The sequence below is a fragment of the Bombus flavifrons genome, chromosome 11, assembly GCF_040668555.2.
Source record: "Bombus flavifrons isolate JBK064 chromosome 11, iyBomFlav1_principal, whole genome shotgun sequence".
In the NCBI taxonomy this organism is placed as follows: domain Eukaryota; kingdom Metazoa; phylum Arthropoda; class Insecta; order Hymenoptera; family Apidae; genus Bombus; species Bombus flavifrons.
In genome coordinates this window covers 8,418,879-8,438,108 of record NC_138452.1, presented here as the reverse complement: position 1 = coordinate 8,438,108, position 19,230 = coordinate 8,418,879, and the positions used below count along the sequence as shown (strand labels likewise).

Below are 19,230 nucleotides of genomic sequence, written 5' to 3'. Positions count from 1 at the left end.
GAATAAAATGGGAATTTCTAAAAGACTTGTCTTCGAGAATGTTTTCAATTTCCTCGTTTGTTCCCAGCACGTTCCCTTACGCTCGTTTCTCTCTTCCTTTTCCGTTTATAAACGAGACTCCTCTTTCGAACCGTACTGAATTCGCGTCTTAATGAAATTATCGTATCTCGTCGACGTCGACGTTGAACGCAAACATCCGATGGAATAATTGTATCGCGTTAATCAAATCTTTGCTTCGAATAAAATCTAAAAGAACTCGTAAGAGTTTGGCGTAAAAAATATTTGTGAATATATTACGCGTGTTATGGAGAATGTTTTGAAATTTCATTAGCATCATAGCGACACACGACCGTGCTGATTATACCGGTAAAATGTGAAAGGTATCTGACAATGTATATGGAAGTTACGAGATATTTACTGCAAACATGGAATCTATTTAGTATACAACGTGAAAATAATGGTCTTCGACATATGCGCTAAAGATAGTTCAAATATTAACTCTTCAAATATGTTGATAATAGCCGCGAAATGTACGTTTGCAATTATTATCTTACAACTTCTATATACATTTTCAGATTGGTTTGAAATTTTAACTAATATAACCATGCTAATCGGGTGTCATTGCAGTATTAATGAAATTTCAATGTGTTCCGTATAACGTACATAGTACATTCATAGATATATTTATAACTGTTTAAACACTTTGATGAACCACTCTATGTATATGTATATATATATACACGTGGGAGTAACGATTTTAAAGCGTATAAACAGCGGATGAATTAATTATACAAAGACAAAGAAGAGACAGTAAAGAGGGACAAGTCAAAGAGCTTATAAGTATTAAGGTGCAAAAAGGAAGTTCATTTCTGTGTAACTTAAATTAGTTTTAAACACGTTTATTGCATTACGAAGGGCTTCTTCTATTTAAGCTTTCTGTCTCCTGGACTTTTATGCATTCAAAGCGGCTCAGTAGCTAACCGAGTAACGGCACGAATGTAATTTTGCAATTCAATAGGAAAAAAACGCGTAGATATCATTAAAAGTTATTTAATTTTTGCAACGTCGCTCCTACGGATATTCATTTCGTTACATTGCGATGCAAACACGAACCGGCGACTATTCGCTGTTCGAACGAAAGGCAACTTTAACCGAACGACAGTAGCAAGATCTTTTTAATTCGTTAGCCGCAGGAAATTTTGTTTTTGAGAAAAATCCCAGAGCCTACGATCTCTCCTTCTATCAACGAGATAGAAACAGGCTTTCAGTTGAAATATTTAATTTTAATAAAACCTTCAACCTATCTGTTTATATTTACAGTCATGTTGCGAAAAGTATCTCTAGGCTGTTTAAAGATTTTTATGTGTTTGAGCAAGGAAACAATGTCGCGAAACAGTACGTAGACTACTTTTCTCAATATTACATTATAATGTCGCGAAGGTGGTTCAGTGTCTCCTGGGTCATCATTATGAGACGAAACAATGTTGGGAGCATGGCATGAAGCAAGCACGCGCATCGTTTAATTTTTGCAACAACGTCACTAGGGACCCATAATGTTCAGGCAACTAGCAAATTGTTATGAAGTATAAATTAAAACTGCAATAATGCGATGAAACGTTTCAAAGAATTTTCATACTTTTCGCAATAAATTGTCCCACGATATTTTCGAATCTCGAATAGGTTGCACCGTTTAACAGCATTTCCACGATGTTTCAACTCCCTCGGGTATTTTCAAATTCGTGATAATATCGGAAAGTGCCTCGAGATATATCTCATCCATATTCCATAGCATTTTTCTATAGCGCCTTCAGTCTTTCGACAATGTTGCAACAACACAGGGGATGTAACACATCTATACAAATAACACATACATATATATATATATAGAACATAGAAAGCAATTTCATTTTAGCTTATGACATTTGCTTCAATTTTCAACCATTCCATCAATGTATGCCACCTTGAACGCGCGAGATACTTCGTATTGGGTGAACAACATTTAATCAGTCGAAGAGTTGGTAATATTTTCTTGTATCTGACGTATTCGATTGATTCACTGGCAGACTGCATGCACGCTGCGAGATGATGAAAGTTTTGCCGATGAAAGTCGGATGAAGGAATCTATTTGAAAAAGAAATCTTGTTTCGTTGGTAAACGCATCGGGTAAAAGACCGCGTGTTTCTCTTACGGAACATGTGCCAATGCAGTTTACAGTCTGTTCGATGGAATTCTATCGCAGTGGTGCGTTCTATACGTGGCGCTTCAAACGAAAGCTACTTACATACTTTTGCTCTCATTGATATTTCGTTTGAGGGAAGATTAAAATAAAGAAATAAATATTCGAAGACGTTGCTAGTTTCATAAATGACGACGCGAGCAAAATTAAACCCGTGTGAAAAGCATTGCACGAAGAAATATTCCCGATTTTATAACTTTCTTTTCGTCCAAAGAAAGCTATGTATTATCTCGGGTATTATCAACTTCGAGCTGGAATCCGCCTCTCTGCTAAAAACGAAATTTTAACCAACTTTTCTCGAGTTACAGGATAAATTCGTAGGACGAATCCGAGGATGGAGAGAGAATTGCGGGCAAGTTCACAGGCTGAGCTTTTAAAACACAGAACACGTTGGTGGATACGTCAGCGCCAACAGTTTCATTGAAAGTTCGAAACTTTAGATTTCGAAAAAGATGAGTTTACGGTGAAAGTTCGACCGAACGTGGCTATACAATGGAGCTAGTAGTTGGAAATAGTCATTCTCAAGATGGGAATAGAGAATAGCGTGACGTGGATGCGTGAAAATAAGGCTCTGTCGACCGGTACACGGAAGCCAGATAAAATTACACTTACAATTACAAACACGAAGTCAATCGGTATGCGTTTAAACGTACCGAGCTCGAAGCGGGATCCTTATTCGTTTCGAAAAGCGTGGCTTTCATTTGCAACTTGCTTTTAAATTGAAAACTTTTATCGACACGTGAGACGAAATTTCCTCTCAAATTTTTCATCTCCGTCCACACAAATATTTTCCTCTTATTTCATTTACTACGCTGAGAAGAACTTTATGCACTCGCGTCGGAAATTAAATGTTACCGCGAGCCGTAGACGAGGATACTTGAACATTTAAATTAGTCATACGACGCGTGCAAAACCGAATTTCGTACAGAGATCGGGGTATTAATAACGAAAACACGGACAGGTGTATTTATACGAGTGAGATTCGTCGATCTAGACCTGGCCTAGATTCACTGGAAGAGAGAAGGACAAGACAGCCTTATACCTCGGAAATATTCACACGTGATTCGAACGTCGAGTGCCTACCGCGCGCACAGAGATCCAAGAAATTTGCATTTTATGTCAAAATTTAGCATGCAAAAGGAAAATATTTCCGTTCCCTTCCCCTCTTTTTATTCGTTCTCGCGACACCCGCTTCTGATTATCGTTATTCGAATGATAACGAATCCCAGCTTTGCGATACGTTCGAATACATTTCCCGGCGTATACGATAGAAAAAATGGATTTTCGTGAAAACGTGCTACGAGAACTGTTTGAGGTTTTCTAGAAGTCTTCATTTAAATCCGTCCTATAGTTTAATATATTATTAATATCGAAACGCTTTAAACGAATCTTAAATATTGACGGTGTTTTCCAAATTTTCATAACGTTAATGAAAAATCACGCAAATCTGTCTATTATCCGTAACGGGAAACGTTAAAAATTAAAGATCGCTGAAATAAAATGTAGACGTTTAACAGGCTTGCCTTTGTCTCTCGACAATGATCGTTAAAACCTTCTTACAAGAATCGTCGGTCTCGCGAACGTTCATTAAAATAACCGCATCGAGACTGTGGATGGAAAGAAGAGGAAAATAGATGAATGGAGAATGTTAAGCATTAAAGTTGTGTAAATGCGCTTCCTCGGCTCGTGTTTGGATATTTCAAGATAATTGAACGCAGGACACGTTTCCTTACGGCGATTTGTAAAACACGGCTTTGCCATGAAAAATCGTCACCATCTCTTTGTCATCTCCGAATCTCTGATATTTTTTCCACCCGGCTAAGGAAATTCGTGACCAGAAAAACCAGATACGAGAACGGTCAGTAATACACCTATCAAATAACTATGTCGTAACGTGTTATCAAGAACCTTTCCACTATACCACCAAAACATCGTCGAGAGTATATGGTCACGAAGCAAAAAATACCTACTCAAACATCAATAAACCACACATACCATCCATTAACGATACGATCACTCAGAGAATTAAACTCGAGTGGCACTCGTCCGCAAAACATATATAATAAAAACTAATATCGCAAAAAAGAGAAAAGAACCTGTGGGAAAAGGAATAGGAACTCTCCAAGGAAGACAGAGTTAAGTTATCTGTTCTCGGTGGAGGGTCGATAATTGACCCATAAATCAGTTTGCCTAAATAGAAAAGTTGGAGTAACAGTGGTTTTCTAGACCCTGTTGGTCCAGTTTTAGGCTCAGCGGTCGAGGTGCGAAGTTATTCTGGTCGCGTGTATTGCTTTTCTTGGTGTTTCCTAACCCGTGCATACCTGCTTACCTGCATATATACGCTGCTCGTGAATAAACTACCGGTAGTCGTACACACGCGATTGTCTCCAGGAAATATTGTGTTTCGTGGTAGTGTACGCCGATCCCGAGAATACCATAAATACGATCGTTAGAGGAAAACACGGCGAGGAATAATCGTGCAGAGGTAATCGACAGGATTGGCCTTCGGATTCGAAGGGAATTCGAGGCGATAGGATCGAACTAGGAGATAAGAATACGATTCGCCGAGTAGCTGACGGGATATCGACATATCGTAACGGTTACGTCAATGCTCGGGTATAGTCCGACCGAATGTTAACACGTTACCATCGAATGGGGTTGAAGAAGACAAAGCACGATATCGATTTTACCGTATGTCTATGATCAGGAGAAAGAGGAGGGGTTGAAACATACGCCACAAAGCTTACTAATCCAGTTCTGAACTGTGTCGGAGGAAAGAATAGGCAAGAATGAAAAAGTGATGAACGTGGAAGTTGCTGAGGAGTCAAGTATGTATATCGATTCTTTACGAAGAAAGAAAGAAGAAGCTGATTTATAAAATTAATATCGTGGAATAAAAGTTGTAAAAATAATAATAATAATAACAATAATAATAATATTGCATAAGGAAAACGTAATATACATATACAACGTGTATCTACAAGTGTGTAGAAAATTTCCTGACAATACGATCGAACCAATTTGAGATTGAAAGGAACGTGTTCCTTCGTTATTCAATCCGGAGATGTATTTCCTGGAAGCTTGCCCGGATTAAATGAAAATGACATTTCGCGATATTTGGACGTCACGTGTGGTGGGTGAGGTTTATCTGCAACTCCCCAACACAGAGCCACAACTGTGGTAAGAATAAAACGGCGCAATTTCGTTTTACCTGGTTCCCTGCGGCTTATAACTCCTCTCTTTTTGCACATTTTTCTATCTTGCGAGATGCGGCCACTTACATGCACAAGACATCCATTGCTGTTTCATAGCCGCTCGACGAGCGAGTGTGCTTGACGTCAAGAGTCTCGGCGAGAAAGACACCAACAGCATGACTCACGGCTTTTACTTAAAAGCGTAAATCGATATTTCGATTGCAGGATGTCCGAAGATAATTGCGCTCGTTGCAGGCACGAGAAATTTTATCGGTTCCTAGTCCCGTTCTCAAATGTAATCGTCCATTCAGACTGTCTAATCACCGGTTCCGTGTTCACTCATCACTGATTAATGATTAACTCTGCTCACGAAACCAGGAAATAAAATAATAGTAGCCGGTGTAAAGTACTCAGTGAACGAATTTACAACTTTCGAACTCTGTCCTCGCGAAAAGTAAATTCTAGTAATGGAAAAACTAACAAATAGCATCAGCTTCGTACAATTTCTGATAAAATGAGATTCTTTCGCAACCGAAATAGCACAGCTATGAAAAATGAATGTCCGAGACGTAAATATATACGAATCTGGAACTTCGATGTCTGTCACCTATTTTAACAGTGAAATATTATTTTTGACCGCGGAAAAGACCAGAAATTATTAAACAATAATGCATGGGTCGATCGATAAACCGATAGTCTATCCATCATATGTAGCAAGTAGCTAGAAATAATGACCCCGAGATGGTCCGTGATGGTCGTGTTTTGGGGTATTTTATCCCTAGTCTCCTGAGCTTAGAGTCTTCTTAGCTTTCATATCGAATAGATATAGTAAATGTTAAACTGCATAAACGTGATGGACATTTCATTATAGAAGATCATTATGAGATATACTGTTTTTATTATTAGCACAAAATCGATAGTTTTTAAATGAAATTGTTAAATCCCGTTATTTGCATTGAATGCATTTGCCACTTTGCAACCAATAGAAAAATGTTAAGTATTAGTTATGTATATATATATATATATATAATTGTCACCTGAAATAAATTTTCATCTAGTTTCATGTTCGATCTAGCACAATCAGTTTCCTACCTCATGAAACAAGGGCGTGATTATTCAACGAAATTATTGTGCGAATAATAATGATGTGAATAATAATGAAAGCATTAATATGCGAACGACTAATTTCATTGATACATATGTACGTTACTGAAATTGTTTGTAAAAAGAACAAAAATTCATACTGCTGATTACTGACTAGTTAATTGATTACTGTAGTTTCCTTCGAGCAAAGTATTTTAATATCGTATAATACTCTATAATATTCTATGCAATATTATATATCTATGTACTTAATTTTGGAGCATGCTTTATTATACAAACGTGTATTTTAACATATCTGTAGTTCCTCAGGCTTATTCCATGTTCATGTTATTAAACGTTAAATATTCAAGAACACAAAATGAAGTAAGCTATATTTTCCTACTTATATAGCATCATAATGTTAATATTTATCTCATTATTATAAATTCCCTATAATATTCCGCTGTAACTTTGCAATGTGTTTGATAAATTGCCAATTCGATCAGGTAACGCTAGTGTAACACCGTTAATTTAAAGCAAATCATGTTACGCTCGTATTAATTGAACGAATATATGTAAATTTTAAACCGATTTTCTCATTTAATTTTTGTCAACTGATAATTTCAGCATTTCCGTTACATGATACACGCAAGGATTATAATTCGTACATTTCTGTTAAAGCAGTAAATATTGAAAATAATATGTTAAAAGAAAGTATGGAATGCATGATGGTACTTACTGATGAAGACAGTGATGTGTAAAGTAACTTTGCGTATGATGTGTCGCATGAGAATATGAGATGTGCCCAGGAAAGCACTGCCTAGACGATTTGTCGCGGAACCAGTTTACTTCTTATCGAGTCAATGAAACACCTAAACATATGGAAGATTATAAATAAGAAATAGCGTTCATGATACATGTACGTAGGTATACTGGAAGATTGATGTTTTTGAAATTATATAAAAAAAGGTTATATTTCTTTTAATCTATCAATATTCACCCTCGTGTATGAAACTATCGATTTTGATAAAGTTCAAGTCAGAAAAGCAGTTTACACGTATAAATATTTGAAATTTTATGACACTCCTGACATATCGACGCCATGACAGTTAGGATTAATCGTTGATTCACGACATGTAATCTTTGTGATCAATTTTTCAAAGTAACTAATTATGATTTAATTCGATCTTCATAAAAATAGTTCTATTACGTTACGCGCTACCTACCATGATATTTACAATAATTACGGTGGAATTAGAATATGTTGCACTTGTTTCACATTTACATATATCGACAACGACGTTCCCATAGTATGACGGATCACGTACTCGCGCGTTTGAATATCAATCTTTGCGAACAAGTGGCGCTGATATCGGTCGACGCGCCAAGGGAATCATGGGAAAAATATTGCAAACGAATCAATACATTAGTTTTTTCGGTACCATTTTCTCATATTCGCTTTCCCCCCAACGTGATTTCCTTCAGTGTTTCATTCTTCGTACGCTTCGTTTCCGCATATTTTCCGAATGTTCCGGCGCACAGAAGGCGTGTGTTTATTTACATTCATACATAGGTACTTAGACGAAAACAACATAACGACGCAGTCGTAAAACTAGCAAAAAATCAAAGTTTGCACGTTTCACGTATTCAAGCACGTTTCAAAACATGTAATAACAGACATTTTTTGAGAGATAAACATTTCAAACCATGATGGTTGTCACTGAAGAATTTTATGAATTACCCAGCGTTTGTTATGATTCTTTTCTTCGTATTGTTTTGTTTTTACATTCAAAGAACGAATAGTGTTTGAAGAGTGAACAGAATTCATAATCTCTGTCGTTTGTACTACGCATTAGACGCATATTAGTTGTTTGTTTTTAACCTAACATTTCCATAAATGCTCGCGTTCTGAATCGCTCCATGCCGATTGCATTGTATTCGAATAAATACATTAATTTATATGTGTGAAAAGCTAGAAAACTTATCTATTTTTTAAAACTTGACTCACTTATGTGGCATATATGAAAGTAGGATGAATTCAACCCACTCCATTCCTGATGTCGTCGTTGTTTGGCATTTCGAGCGGTATACACGTGTTATCACTTACTCGTTAAATCGTTTGTCTCTAGTTCGAACGGTAGCAAGACACGTACAAATTGCGACTGATAAACACAAATCTATCGAGATGGAAACTGCGCAACAAGAACGATGCGGTATGACGTATGACTGATCGCGTACTCGTGCGTTCCAATATCGATTTTTGCGAACAAGTGGCGCTGATATCGACCGACATGCCAAGGGAATCATGGGAAATATATTGCTAAACGAACTAGTCATGTAAGGTGTAGTAAATGCGTCGTGCATGGTTCACGAATACGAATAGTTTACGCATGTTCGGATGATTGTTTGATGAAATTATTGTTAGCAAATATCGTGTACTCCTCGTCCATCGCATAAGGTAACCAGATTTTTATCAATCATTCTATGTTATCCCGTGATTTGTGGTTATATATTTTGACGAATTACAATTTTGACAAATGAAACATTTGATTGGTTTGGTGTATTCGCCAGAATGACAGTTAATAATTTTATTACAAAGATATATGTGGATGCGTGCGTGTGTTTCAAATATAATTTTTCTTCATTAATAGCTATGATAAATACGGTTGCTCGTAGAAGGTGCTTTCGTAAATATATTACGAAATCATTTATCTCGTAGCTTCTACGTATATTATATTTTCGAAATGGTTATAAATATTATCGATATGATCACGACAGACATATTTCATTACTGTACCAATAAAATTTGAAAATGTTTTAGTAATACGTTTTCTATGATAACCGCTCAAATACCTTTACGAGTCATTGTATTTTGAAATATTGAATTTGTTATCCTTGATCCCAACGTACCGTATATGCGCGTGAATATTTCAACGTGAAAAATTGTTCGATAATGAAATTAGGTGTTTAAACTCTTACGTCGAACAAACACCGTTGTACATAAGGAAGTTTACAGGGAAGACGGGAAGAAATGACGTTCAGAACTTCTGAAGTTTCGATCAAAGATACATAAAAGAAAATTTATAAAGTCGACGTTATCGGCAGCCATTTTATGGGTAGAAAAGAAATAATTTATGTGGCTATTAAACGAGACCGTGACCAATTTTCTGCGAGAAATATTATCATATCCAGATTACTGCTTGATGGGCTTATTTTTCTTCATAATTCATACGTATGCTCGGTTTTATGTAATAGTTCGTTAACGACTAAAAACTTTATTAATGCTACAGGAACGTTCAAAAACGTTCTAATTGAGTAAAATCAAACAATGCTTGTATGCAGTTGTCAAATTATACGCGTCTAATTGCGTCTTACAAACCTTCCAGTTTTTCTTGTCGAATTTTAAGAAAGATCAATCGCTTTCGAAATTTCGTCAAAAAAATGGCTAATATTCTTTCTTAGTTCGTTAAGTGGCGACAAAATTTCACAGAAAATGTGTCTGGTCAATGTAATAGAGTTATTGTCGCGGATAGTCTTGCACCTAAAGATCCTCATTTCTGCTGGGTCATTATTTCGTCGTCCTAGAAGCAGATGGCCTCTTTTAAATCTATTGGCCTTTTAACACTGTTACACGAGTGTTCAGTAGATACAACGCTGTCTGTTGCTTGGAAATCCAACAACCGCCCCCGGGAATTTTGATTTCTCCCTGATCCATAACAATAGACTTGATCCTACTTTTATAGCAATTGTAATTCTACAAAAGCATTGTATAAAATATAATTCTCTTCAATTGTTTGCTGGATCGCAGAGGAATTGCATTCTTGTCACCATCATTTGGTTTATATTTAATAAAATATTTTTGTATTTATTACAGGATATTGCCGAATGGATGCAGTCACAACGAGGTTATATTCTACAAAATGTGAGTGAACCAAACATACTTTTCATATATATGAACCTTTTAGAAACTAAACTGGTCAATTCCATTTTTTATTCATTTCATTACATAAGTGCAGGATTAATATTTAGTTCTCAAAGAAACTATTTATTTCTCAAAGATTCTTATGAATTCGTTGTCATAACAATGGTAAAGCCTAAGGTAAATGTACAAATGGACAATGCCTGTGGCATCACCAGTCTTCTGTACTTTTCGAGTCATACTTTTCAACTTATGGAGCTGATCAATGTGGCCTCTATACGGTTCATATGTAGATTTATTTTCTCTCGTTCCAATAAATACTTTCAAACAAACGTATGACGTATATGCATGAAAAATGTAGCGGAATAATACAGTGGACAAAGGTTAATTTACATAACGCGACAATACATAAGGCAAGCGAAGTAGAACATGAGAATATTTTCTTAATTAGCAAAATTTCTGCATAATTTCTCCAAACTTCTACTACGTTAATTTAACCGCTATATTCGAGTAAAACGTTATTATATCTCTCCTATATATCTAGAACCACCGAAATATTAAACGATTACAAGCGTAACGGGTTATCTCTAAAAAAAAAGAAAAAAAAAAAATGATAACGTTCACGAGTATGCACGGTGTAACGACGATATCGGAGTACGTGTTTTACGGAATACAGCCACTTAGTCTCAATTTCAAGCCCGGCCTCACCCCGTATACAGCTGTACACGTCCCACGGCATTATCGTTTCGTCGTGGCCCGCCCGTTATACGATAGCTTTATTTCACGTGTACGTAGAGCCGAGATTCGATAAAAATGTAAATGCGCCCGGGCATATTTATGTCGCGAGTCGATCGCGCGAAAAATTTCAATGCGACCGCTTGCTTTATCGGTCCTTTACCCCTATGGGCACAGGTACACGTTTGTTCACGTGAGACGAAACATCAATTAGCCTCTTAGAAAGGCTATCGGGAATTATGTTGCTCCTTTGTACCTTGGAAAATTGTATATTCGCGATATATCATTCGGCTATATAATAGTAAAAGGCTAAAGTTGCGTTCGCGATTAAAAAGGGAACAAAACATAGAGTAGACTCGCGGTTATCTGATGCCGCTTTAATCGAACACAATTTTGTTGGGATACAAACGGTGGATCCCGAACTGAAAGCGAGATTTTGCTTGAACAAACTTAAATTAAAGAAGCGGAAGAAGATCATCGACCGTTTTCTAAAAGTAACTTTAGTGAAAATACCTTTAATATAAATATTAAACGTTACAGATATATATGTGCAGGTTTTTCCATTAACAGCCTATGAATATGATAATTCAAGGCGAGTAAACGAAAGTATACCGTAGAAACAAAGAGAAGCAAGGAAATTTTTGGATGGCGTAAACTTAAACGAGAGCCTTCTCGTATTATCGACGAAACGACGATAGGGGTGGTTTCGAATGGTAGAAAAAGATTCGATTAAATGTAAAACAGTTCAGTTTCTGAACACAGCCTTCGGCAATTTCTTTGCTTCCCGCGTTGAAATTATAGGCTATAAATATTAAAGCGGGATTGCACTGCACCCTGTGCTTCGAACATTCGTCCTATCAACGTTTCAGTTTCAGCCTTTTGGTGGCCCCTTTACAGTTATCGAATAGAAACGTGGTAATTTAAGGGAACAGTTGAATCTACGTTTTACGACTGTTTCGGTGGCAATCGCTTTTTATTTTTTATATATAGCTCTCTACGTTTATTCCTTTCCACTCGTCCACGCTGCTGCAAGTTCGATGGAGTAAAATAACCCCAGGATACGAATGCAGTCTTTTATGATTGGCGAAATGAATAGGACCGTACATATCGGCCAGCAGGGATACGGTAAAACCGTATGAAGTATCGACGCGTATCTTGGTAAAAAGTGAGCGAACTATCGGCTCCTGTTTCCCTGTTCCGGAGTGCATTTCAAGCGTTGAAGAATTACTATTCATCGATCGCCACCATAGCGTTCGTAGCGAAGATGTGCCGGTAAAATATAACGGAAAAGTATTCCTGCTTCGGCTATATTTTCTTCTTCCGAGAGCTTGTTTGGAAACTCTTTCATGGCCAAACAATATACATCAGAACACAGTAAAGCGAGAATCATCTTCTTATTTGCATACAATCGGCATCGTTTGATAAATGACAGTGTAAATGATATATGAAGGCTATAGAGAAAGAATATGATAAATCACGTCTCCTATCTTGTACAGGCAAGCTATTTTAAGATTCACCGCGTTGTCCATTAATTCCGTATTATTAAAATTATTTTAATATTTAATATCGCAGCTGAACATGCGTTTTCCATTCCCTCCGGAATTTCTAAAATATTGCTCGCCTATTGTTTATACCTTTGATTATCCTAACGTATTATTAAATTACCAACTATTTTTTGAACATGTTATTGAATCAAAATCAAGAGAACGAGCCGAAACGTACTTATCGCGTTTTTCTCTTGCGATCTTCGTATCGTTTTAATAATGAGACGGGAGTAAAATTCGTGATAAGGATTTTTGGTAATCGATGTAGTATAATTTGGAAATCGGGTTGATTCGATTGGCCTGGTTCTGTCGAGTTTAGCGTAAGTGCGGTATCTAGAAAGGGACATAAACCAGCACGGAGTTGTCTCGCCGTATGGTATCGATCCCATCCAATTCTGGAAGGTCAGAAGTGGGATACATCGTTATTAATTGCACATCAGATCGTGCAACTCGGTACTAATCTAGATAATTGCGTTGTATCCCATGGATCGAACGTTTGACTGCTCCAATAAATCGTAGCTAGTTTAATTGGTAAATCAAAACATCGAAGCGCCGAATGGAATTGTCTTGAATCAGGCCGATTAAGGCAGGTTGATGGATTTTAATATGAATTTAATTATCGTTCTTTTCGCGGCATTTGTTAACTTCATTTGGATCCCTTCTCTGGCCTTCGTTGAAAAAATATACTTTACGTTCCTAGAACCGTTAATTTCCAGTAATAACAACGAGTTCTCGTACGTAATTAGCTTATACATTAGCAGAGTCGCGACAGAACGAATCTATCCATTTTCATACCAGTTCACGAAGCACGATTTACATTTTATAGTAAGCTGTTACATTTTGTAAAAGTATAATGGAATTTCGTCATCCCGCGTGGTGACGTTGAAAAATAGAATACGAATCAATAGTGTATAACCACTCTGGAAATTTTCGCATAAAGAAAATAATCGCTCGCGTTTTTTATTCAGTGCTATCTCAAACTTAAAACGAATCGTGAAATGATAAACGAATGAAAAAAACAGATGGAATTAGCAGCAGTTAAGTGTCTTTTTCATATAAAGCCTTGCGAGGTATTAAAAAATGAAAAACGTTCTGCTATTAAGTGAGAGCGCAGCACTCCGGAAAATAAACGAATTTCGCTGTGAGATTAACAGAGAGACAGAAATAGCGCGGCGAACGAACAGATCTTTTGCACTGTAACGCGGGTCTCGGTGCTTTTCCTAGGAAAATATCGCGTTTCGTGGAAACACTTTAAGCGACTCGCATCGAGCAGGGCAAAAAGCAGACAAATGCAAACGTTGCGTGAAGGATCAAATGTGAAGCACGCGACACACATCACGCCACCGCGGCCGCAATAACTAAAATCTTATCTCGGTTTCATTTTCTCAAATTAACGTCGCCCCGTCCAAACGATAGTTTTATGCGTTTTTCGTACGATTACCGACGTACACCGCCAATTAAGCGTAATTTCGCCGCTGTCATTTAATCATTTCAGGATGCAAAATTACATAGTCGAGGCTTCTCTTGCTGCAAACATTTCCTCTTCTCTTCCATCACCTTATCGGAAGTGGGGATCGCAAAGAACGATTTTTCTTTTCTCGAAATTCCAGGTTACTTTCTCCGCGGTAAGAAATTTTCTACAGTTTCTTTTATTTAAAAAAACTCCAGGCAATCTATTTTAATCGAAGAGACTCTACAACTCTCTGCAATTCTTTCTAATCTACGAGCTTTGGGTTCTCGTTTTGAATAATGTTCCGTCCATGTTTCACTTTGATATATTTCCCGCTCAAATTGGAGAAACGCCGATCAAACTTTCGTTAAAAGTCCTAGAGTAACGTAAAAAGTACCGAGAAATGCATTTGTCATCGTCGTTAATAGAAGGTAATAATACTCGTGTAAAAACTTCCGTCTCGTAGAAGCTACTCCGTCAACCTCGGTAATTGTTACGCGCACGTGTATAACGTTGTACAACAGGTTCGATAGACAATTTCATGCAAATGTACGATAGACGGAAGTGTAAATTACTTTCTCATTTGTAAGAGGTCAACTGTTGGCGCAGTTAGCGCAGTCAAAATATGAACTCGCAGAGTTTTTTCTAGCACTTGGCAAAATCAAGTGTCGAGTCGATGGGTATTCTCTCTATTTCTCTTTACCTTTCTCCCTCTGCTATTGTTGACCGAACGTCTGTCGTGCAGCGCCGCGTTAACGTCGTTGGTACACAACGCGAAAGTTAACTTTACTCATTCATCAGTTGACCAAATATCTGGTGACCAAATTGAAGCGTTTTCATTGCACTTCAACTCTTCCTCTTCTCTTTCTCGTAGCACAGTTCCGTTCCTGTCTGACACGAGCGCCGTTGCTTCTCGATAGTCGGTGGAACGATCGAAACGACGAATGCAAATTCTGCTTGTCCGTGGGTGTCGAACGCGCAATTAAGTCTCATCAGAAAGAAAGCTCGAATAACGTTAGATCTCATGAGTGGTGCTACGGTATTCTCGTTGTTGAGACACGGATGATGGAAAACGCAATTAGAGAGAAGAACGAGGGAAGTAGAGTGGTCGCTTACGTTTCGTCCTGTTGTTTACATTTCTCCTAACTCGGGATAATGAAAGCGACGACCGTTTTTGCCAGAAGGTTCGTTAAAACGTAGTTGAATTCGATTAATGATCTTCGCGAGCTATTTTTCCTGATCTATCGCAGTCGCAGGGTCACACGACGGTCACGAATACAATCTGTTCATTTCGATCTTGCGAAAGCAGTTCTGCTGGGGAACTTGCGCCTGAGAAAATGATTTATGTTCGTTTCTTTCTGCGAACGTTTTATCGAACGCTCGAACATAACGTCACGGCACCGAATAAAGCAGACTTCGTTAATTGCGAGGTTTTTCTCCTTCGTTATCGACTAGCCAGGAAACTTTTAATTAATCAAATTACAAGATAACTTGGCACATTGAGCACGCTTGATTAATAATAACCTGTTCCAGCCTCTTTTATCACTAAACGGAGCAACGTTATTACACCAGATAAGGACAAGCTTAGATTTCGTGTACGCGGATCGACTCTGTTTAGGTCAGATCTAGATTACGTCCGATCCAGGTTAAATTTCAGCTCTATGAAACCTTTCGTTTCTTTTCGTCCTTGGCTCGTACGAAGAAGTTGATCGCATTCGTACACCTAGAAATCCGCCACATCGTTCTTCGTATGGAAATGTCTTATGCATACATACGACAATTTCACAATGACATCCCTATGGACCTGAAATTGTGCGTGTAATATACAAGAGAGATAAATCCTCAGAAAAATCCAAGTACGCTTGAGCTGTTCAAACAGGAGAGTACTAACAATACGCGAGTTCAAAGTGACGTGAAATAACATGAAATTAGAAATCGGCTAACGATAAACGTGAAACTTTCCCACAACTACCTAACAAATTGTACTGCCGTTTGCCCTAAACGATACGATGGTAAATAATTTTTTTTTTTTTTATTTAGTTGTTTACATTCACAATTTGTCCAATTTGGACATTTGGTAGAATTTTTTGGCTGTTTGATTATCATGCGGGTGGCTACCCCCAGCGGGGTACCATCTTCGTGTTTGTTAGGTTATATCCTTTATGAGATCTGTTGGGTGTTTCCTTTTTAGTCTTCTTTCTATGTTTCATGTGTTGATCGTTTCCGCTGCCAGCCGGTTCGGGTGCGTTGCTATTCTTTCTCTGTACCTTCTTGCACATCTGCTAATCTCCTCCTTGACCGTTGGTATTCCCATGTCTTTCCGAATGTCCTCGTTTCTAACGTACCATGGGCGTTTACTATTGTTCTAAGAATTTTAGCTTGCATTGTCTCTATTTTGCTTATATGGCTCATTGCTGCTGTTCTCCATAGTGGTATTCCGTTGTAAATGAAGTATCCGTCTAAAAAGTAGGGTTGGCGTTTCCGACCATCGCCTACCAAAATTTTCAGATGACACAATTCGCTATTATAACTTGTTAGAATTTAATCTTGAAATTAAGATTAATAAACTGTGGAAGACACAATGTGTGTATTGAAACAATACTTCATGATTTTTATTAAACAAAGTTATAGTAAAATACAAGTAAGCGTTATGAATATTGACAGTTGGCTAGTTGTTCTCAGACTGACTTGCTTAGTGACCCATGGCCCTTAAAAAGGTTTAGAATCCCACTCTGTATGCAGTAATGAGTGTGACCTGTGTGGGTGTCTGTGTGGCGTCACATGTGCTACAGAACCTTCTAGTAGCTTCTCGACGTGCCCATCGAGAATGTTCCATCCATATCCTTACGCTTCTTCCGCCAAATTCTCGAAAGAGCCTGCACGTGCTAGCCGCCATGGTACATCTCACGAACGCGCACTAGTGGGGATAGCGTTGGACAACGAAAGGAAGAATCCATACGATCAACCACCTTATCTGCATGCGATTGATATCGTTGTATTCCAACATAACTTAAACAGGTTCTACGTATCGTAATTAATGTAGCTGTTTAAAGTACATCGAAACGATTTCGTTTCGTATCGACAGCAATCACAGTAGCTAGAAACGCGCTCCACATTAACGTTATCGTTGGAATTCTCCCGGTGGTCGATTTAATTTCTGGTGACTGGATCGGTTCGTCGTAAGCGTAATTGTTCTGTCTCGGCTGTGCGATCCTCGAGGTTAATTCTTTCGTTACAACTGTCAGCCATGAAACCGTCGAGGGAGAGGATAATTGCGATCGTCGAAATGGGTCTATAATGTAAGTGGGCCGATTCTACGTTAACTAAATGTTATTTCTACACGTTGCGTGCGTCACGTGTCACGATCGGAAGACCTCTCGTGACGAAGTCGATCTCGTTCAACGTATATGCTCGCCCGAATCATATTACGAGGATGGAAATGATTCGCCAACTTCCCACAGCCCGCACCCTTCTTCCCAACCATCCCGTTAGAAAAATTTTCATCGCTAATTGCACAGTCCGAATATCGAAGCACATTTGGATTTAAGCGCAAACGTTACTGGTATTTTCGTCGCTTAAATTTGTCGTTGCCGCTTTGCGTTGATTCGTTCGAAGAGAATATCGTACTCGGATCGAAAATGGAATTTTTTCCTCTTGAGCGTGGAAGCAGCGCGGTAATTTCGCGTGTGTTTCCTTTTTCCGATTTTCATTTGAAGAAGATAACGGCCGACGTAAGTGGCGTTTAGAGGAACACGAAAGGGGATCGTAAGTTCGTTTTATTCCGCTTGCACGCGGAAGCGTGGCCTACTATTTTTCTTATTGAATTCTCTCGCCGGTGAACTGGGTTCACGATTTCAGATTAGTGAGAACTGCTTCGGTGCATTTACTTTGGCAACCTAGTTAGGTCCGCCGTTGTTAAGATAAGTCTTTTCGAGCATTAAGATTACAGATTACGTGTCACACGTTACACTTAAATACATATATTTACAATCCTGTTAGTACGATTTCAGATACAGTAGCGGAGCTCGATTATACGTAGATCGTTGTTCCAGATTTATCAACGACTTCGAAATAGAAAATTTCTAAGAACGTTCGCAAACACGGGCAAACGAATCGCAATCTATTACTAAATTCTATGGGAAAAATCTTACGATAGTAATAATATAACGTATAAAATAAATTAATGGCCCATATACCTCGTCGAGGATTGATTTGAAATTTTACGATTCTCTGTTCAAACCACCCCGATCGATACGAGATAGGTTCGCTATGCTTGCCCACCTTTGTTCGTGCTTTTAAGGACAGAAATTTTATGGTGAAATTTCACCGTAGGAAATTGATATAGCAGGTGAAAAATTTCCAAATATTTTTCCTCCTTACCGAGCTATAACAGCTCTTGATCCACAGATGTAAACTGCGAGATATGCTATCGATATCTTCCAAAAGAAAAAAGAAAATAGGCAGAAAATAACACGAAATCTCGTCATTCCTTGGCACTCGGTGGATGCTAAGAAAGAGGAAAACACAGGTTCGTAATTCTTGCAGGTTCAGCGAATCTCCGCTGTTGCAGAGAGTCGAAGCATCCGGGCTGCGTCGTTCGATTTTCATCGAAGTATTGTGTTTCCAGGAGGCCGTACGTTACTTGTAACGCTTCTGCATTGGTAATGCACCGTATCGTACATACTCGTAGATCGTGGCATATGCATGAGCCAATGGTGTAACAATGACGTGGATATCGACGACACACTACGAAACTGATATCAACGCACAGTAAACTAATCGTTTCAGACTTTTTATTTCTCTAATTGCAATGAAAATACGTCTATACGAACTTGTCGAGGGGGAAACGATACGTATAATTTGATGAAAGCTCGATGGCGATTATTCGAAGAAAAAATGTAGCATCGTTTCTTGCCAGCGGCCTTGTTATCGCTCGTCCATCATTAACTTCAATTACACTTTCGCATTTACGATAGTTGGTAGCATTCTTTTCATAACCTGCTTTGGTTCGATGGATTCTTACTTCTTAAATTGTTCATACGATGGAATGATCAGATACGCGTGTCTAA

The 19,230-nt window shown here is 38.1% G+C and overlaps 2 protein-coding genes across 6 annotated transcripts in view; one reads left to right on the top strand and one right to left on the bottom strand.

Moving 5' to 3' along the window:
* The window catches only part of LOC138185163 (leucine-rich repeats and immunoglobulin-like domains protein 2), a 175,092-nt gene that overhangs the window by 138,412 nt on the left and 17,450 nt on the right, over positions 1–19,230 (bottom strand). Inside the window, exons 1-2 of one of the 5 annotated variants that reach the window (XM_069123885.1) lie at positions 8,522–8,643; positions 7,253–7,385 (exon numbers count right to left, since the gene is read on the bottom strand). The exons of 2 other annotated variants lie outside the window; for them this stretch is intronic. The gene's annotated coding sequence lies outside the window, so the exon portion shown is untranslated. Of the gene's footprint in view, positions 1–7,252; positions 7,386–7,739; positions 7,835–8,521; positions 8,644–19,230 lie in introns of those variants that run through there. 2 more of the 5 variants (XM_069123884.1, XM_069123883.1) reach the window with 2 other exon arrangements.
* LOC138185162 (pre-piRNA 3'-exonuclease trimmer) overlaps positions 8,670–19,230 on the top strand; it is a 118,648-nt gene continuing 108,087 nt past the window's right edge. Inside the window, exons 1-2 of the mRNA XM_069123881.1 lie at positions 8,670–8,850; positions 10,388–10,435. Coding sequence (XP_068979982.1) covers positions 8,819–8,850; positions 10,388–10,435 — 80 coding nt within the window. The 5' untranslated portion in view covers positions 8,670–8,818. The remainder of the gene's footprint in view (positions 8,851–10,387; positions 10,436–19,230) is intronic.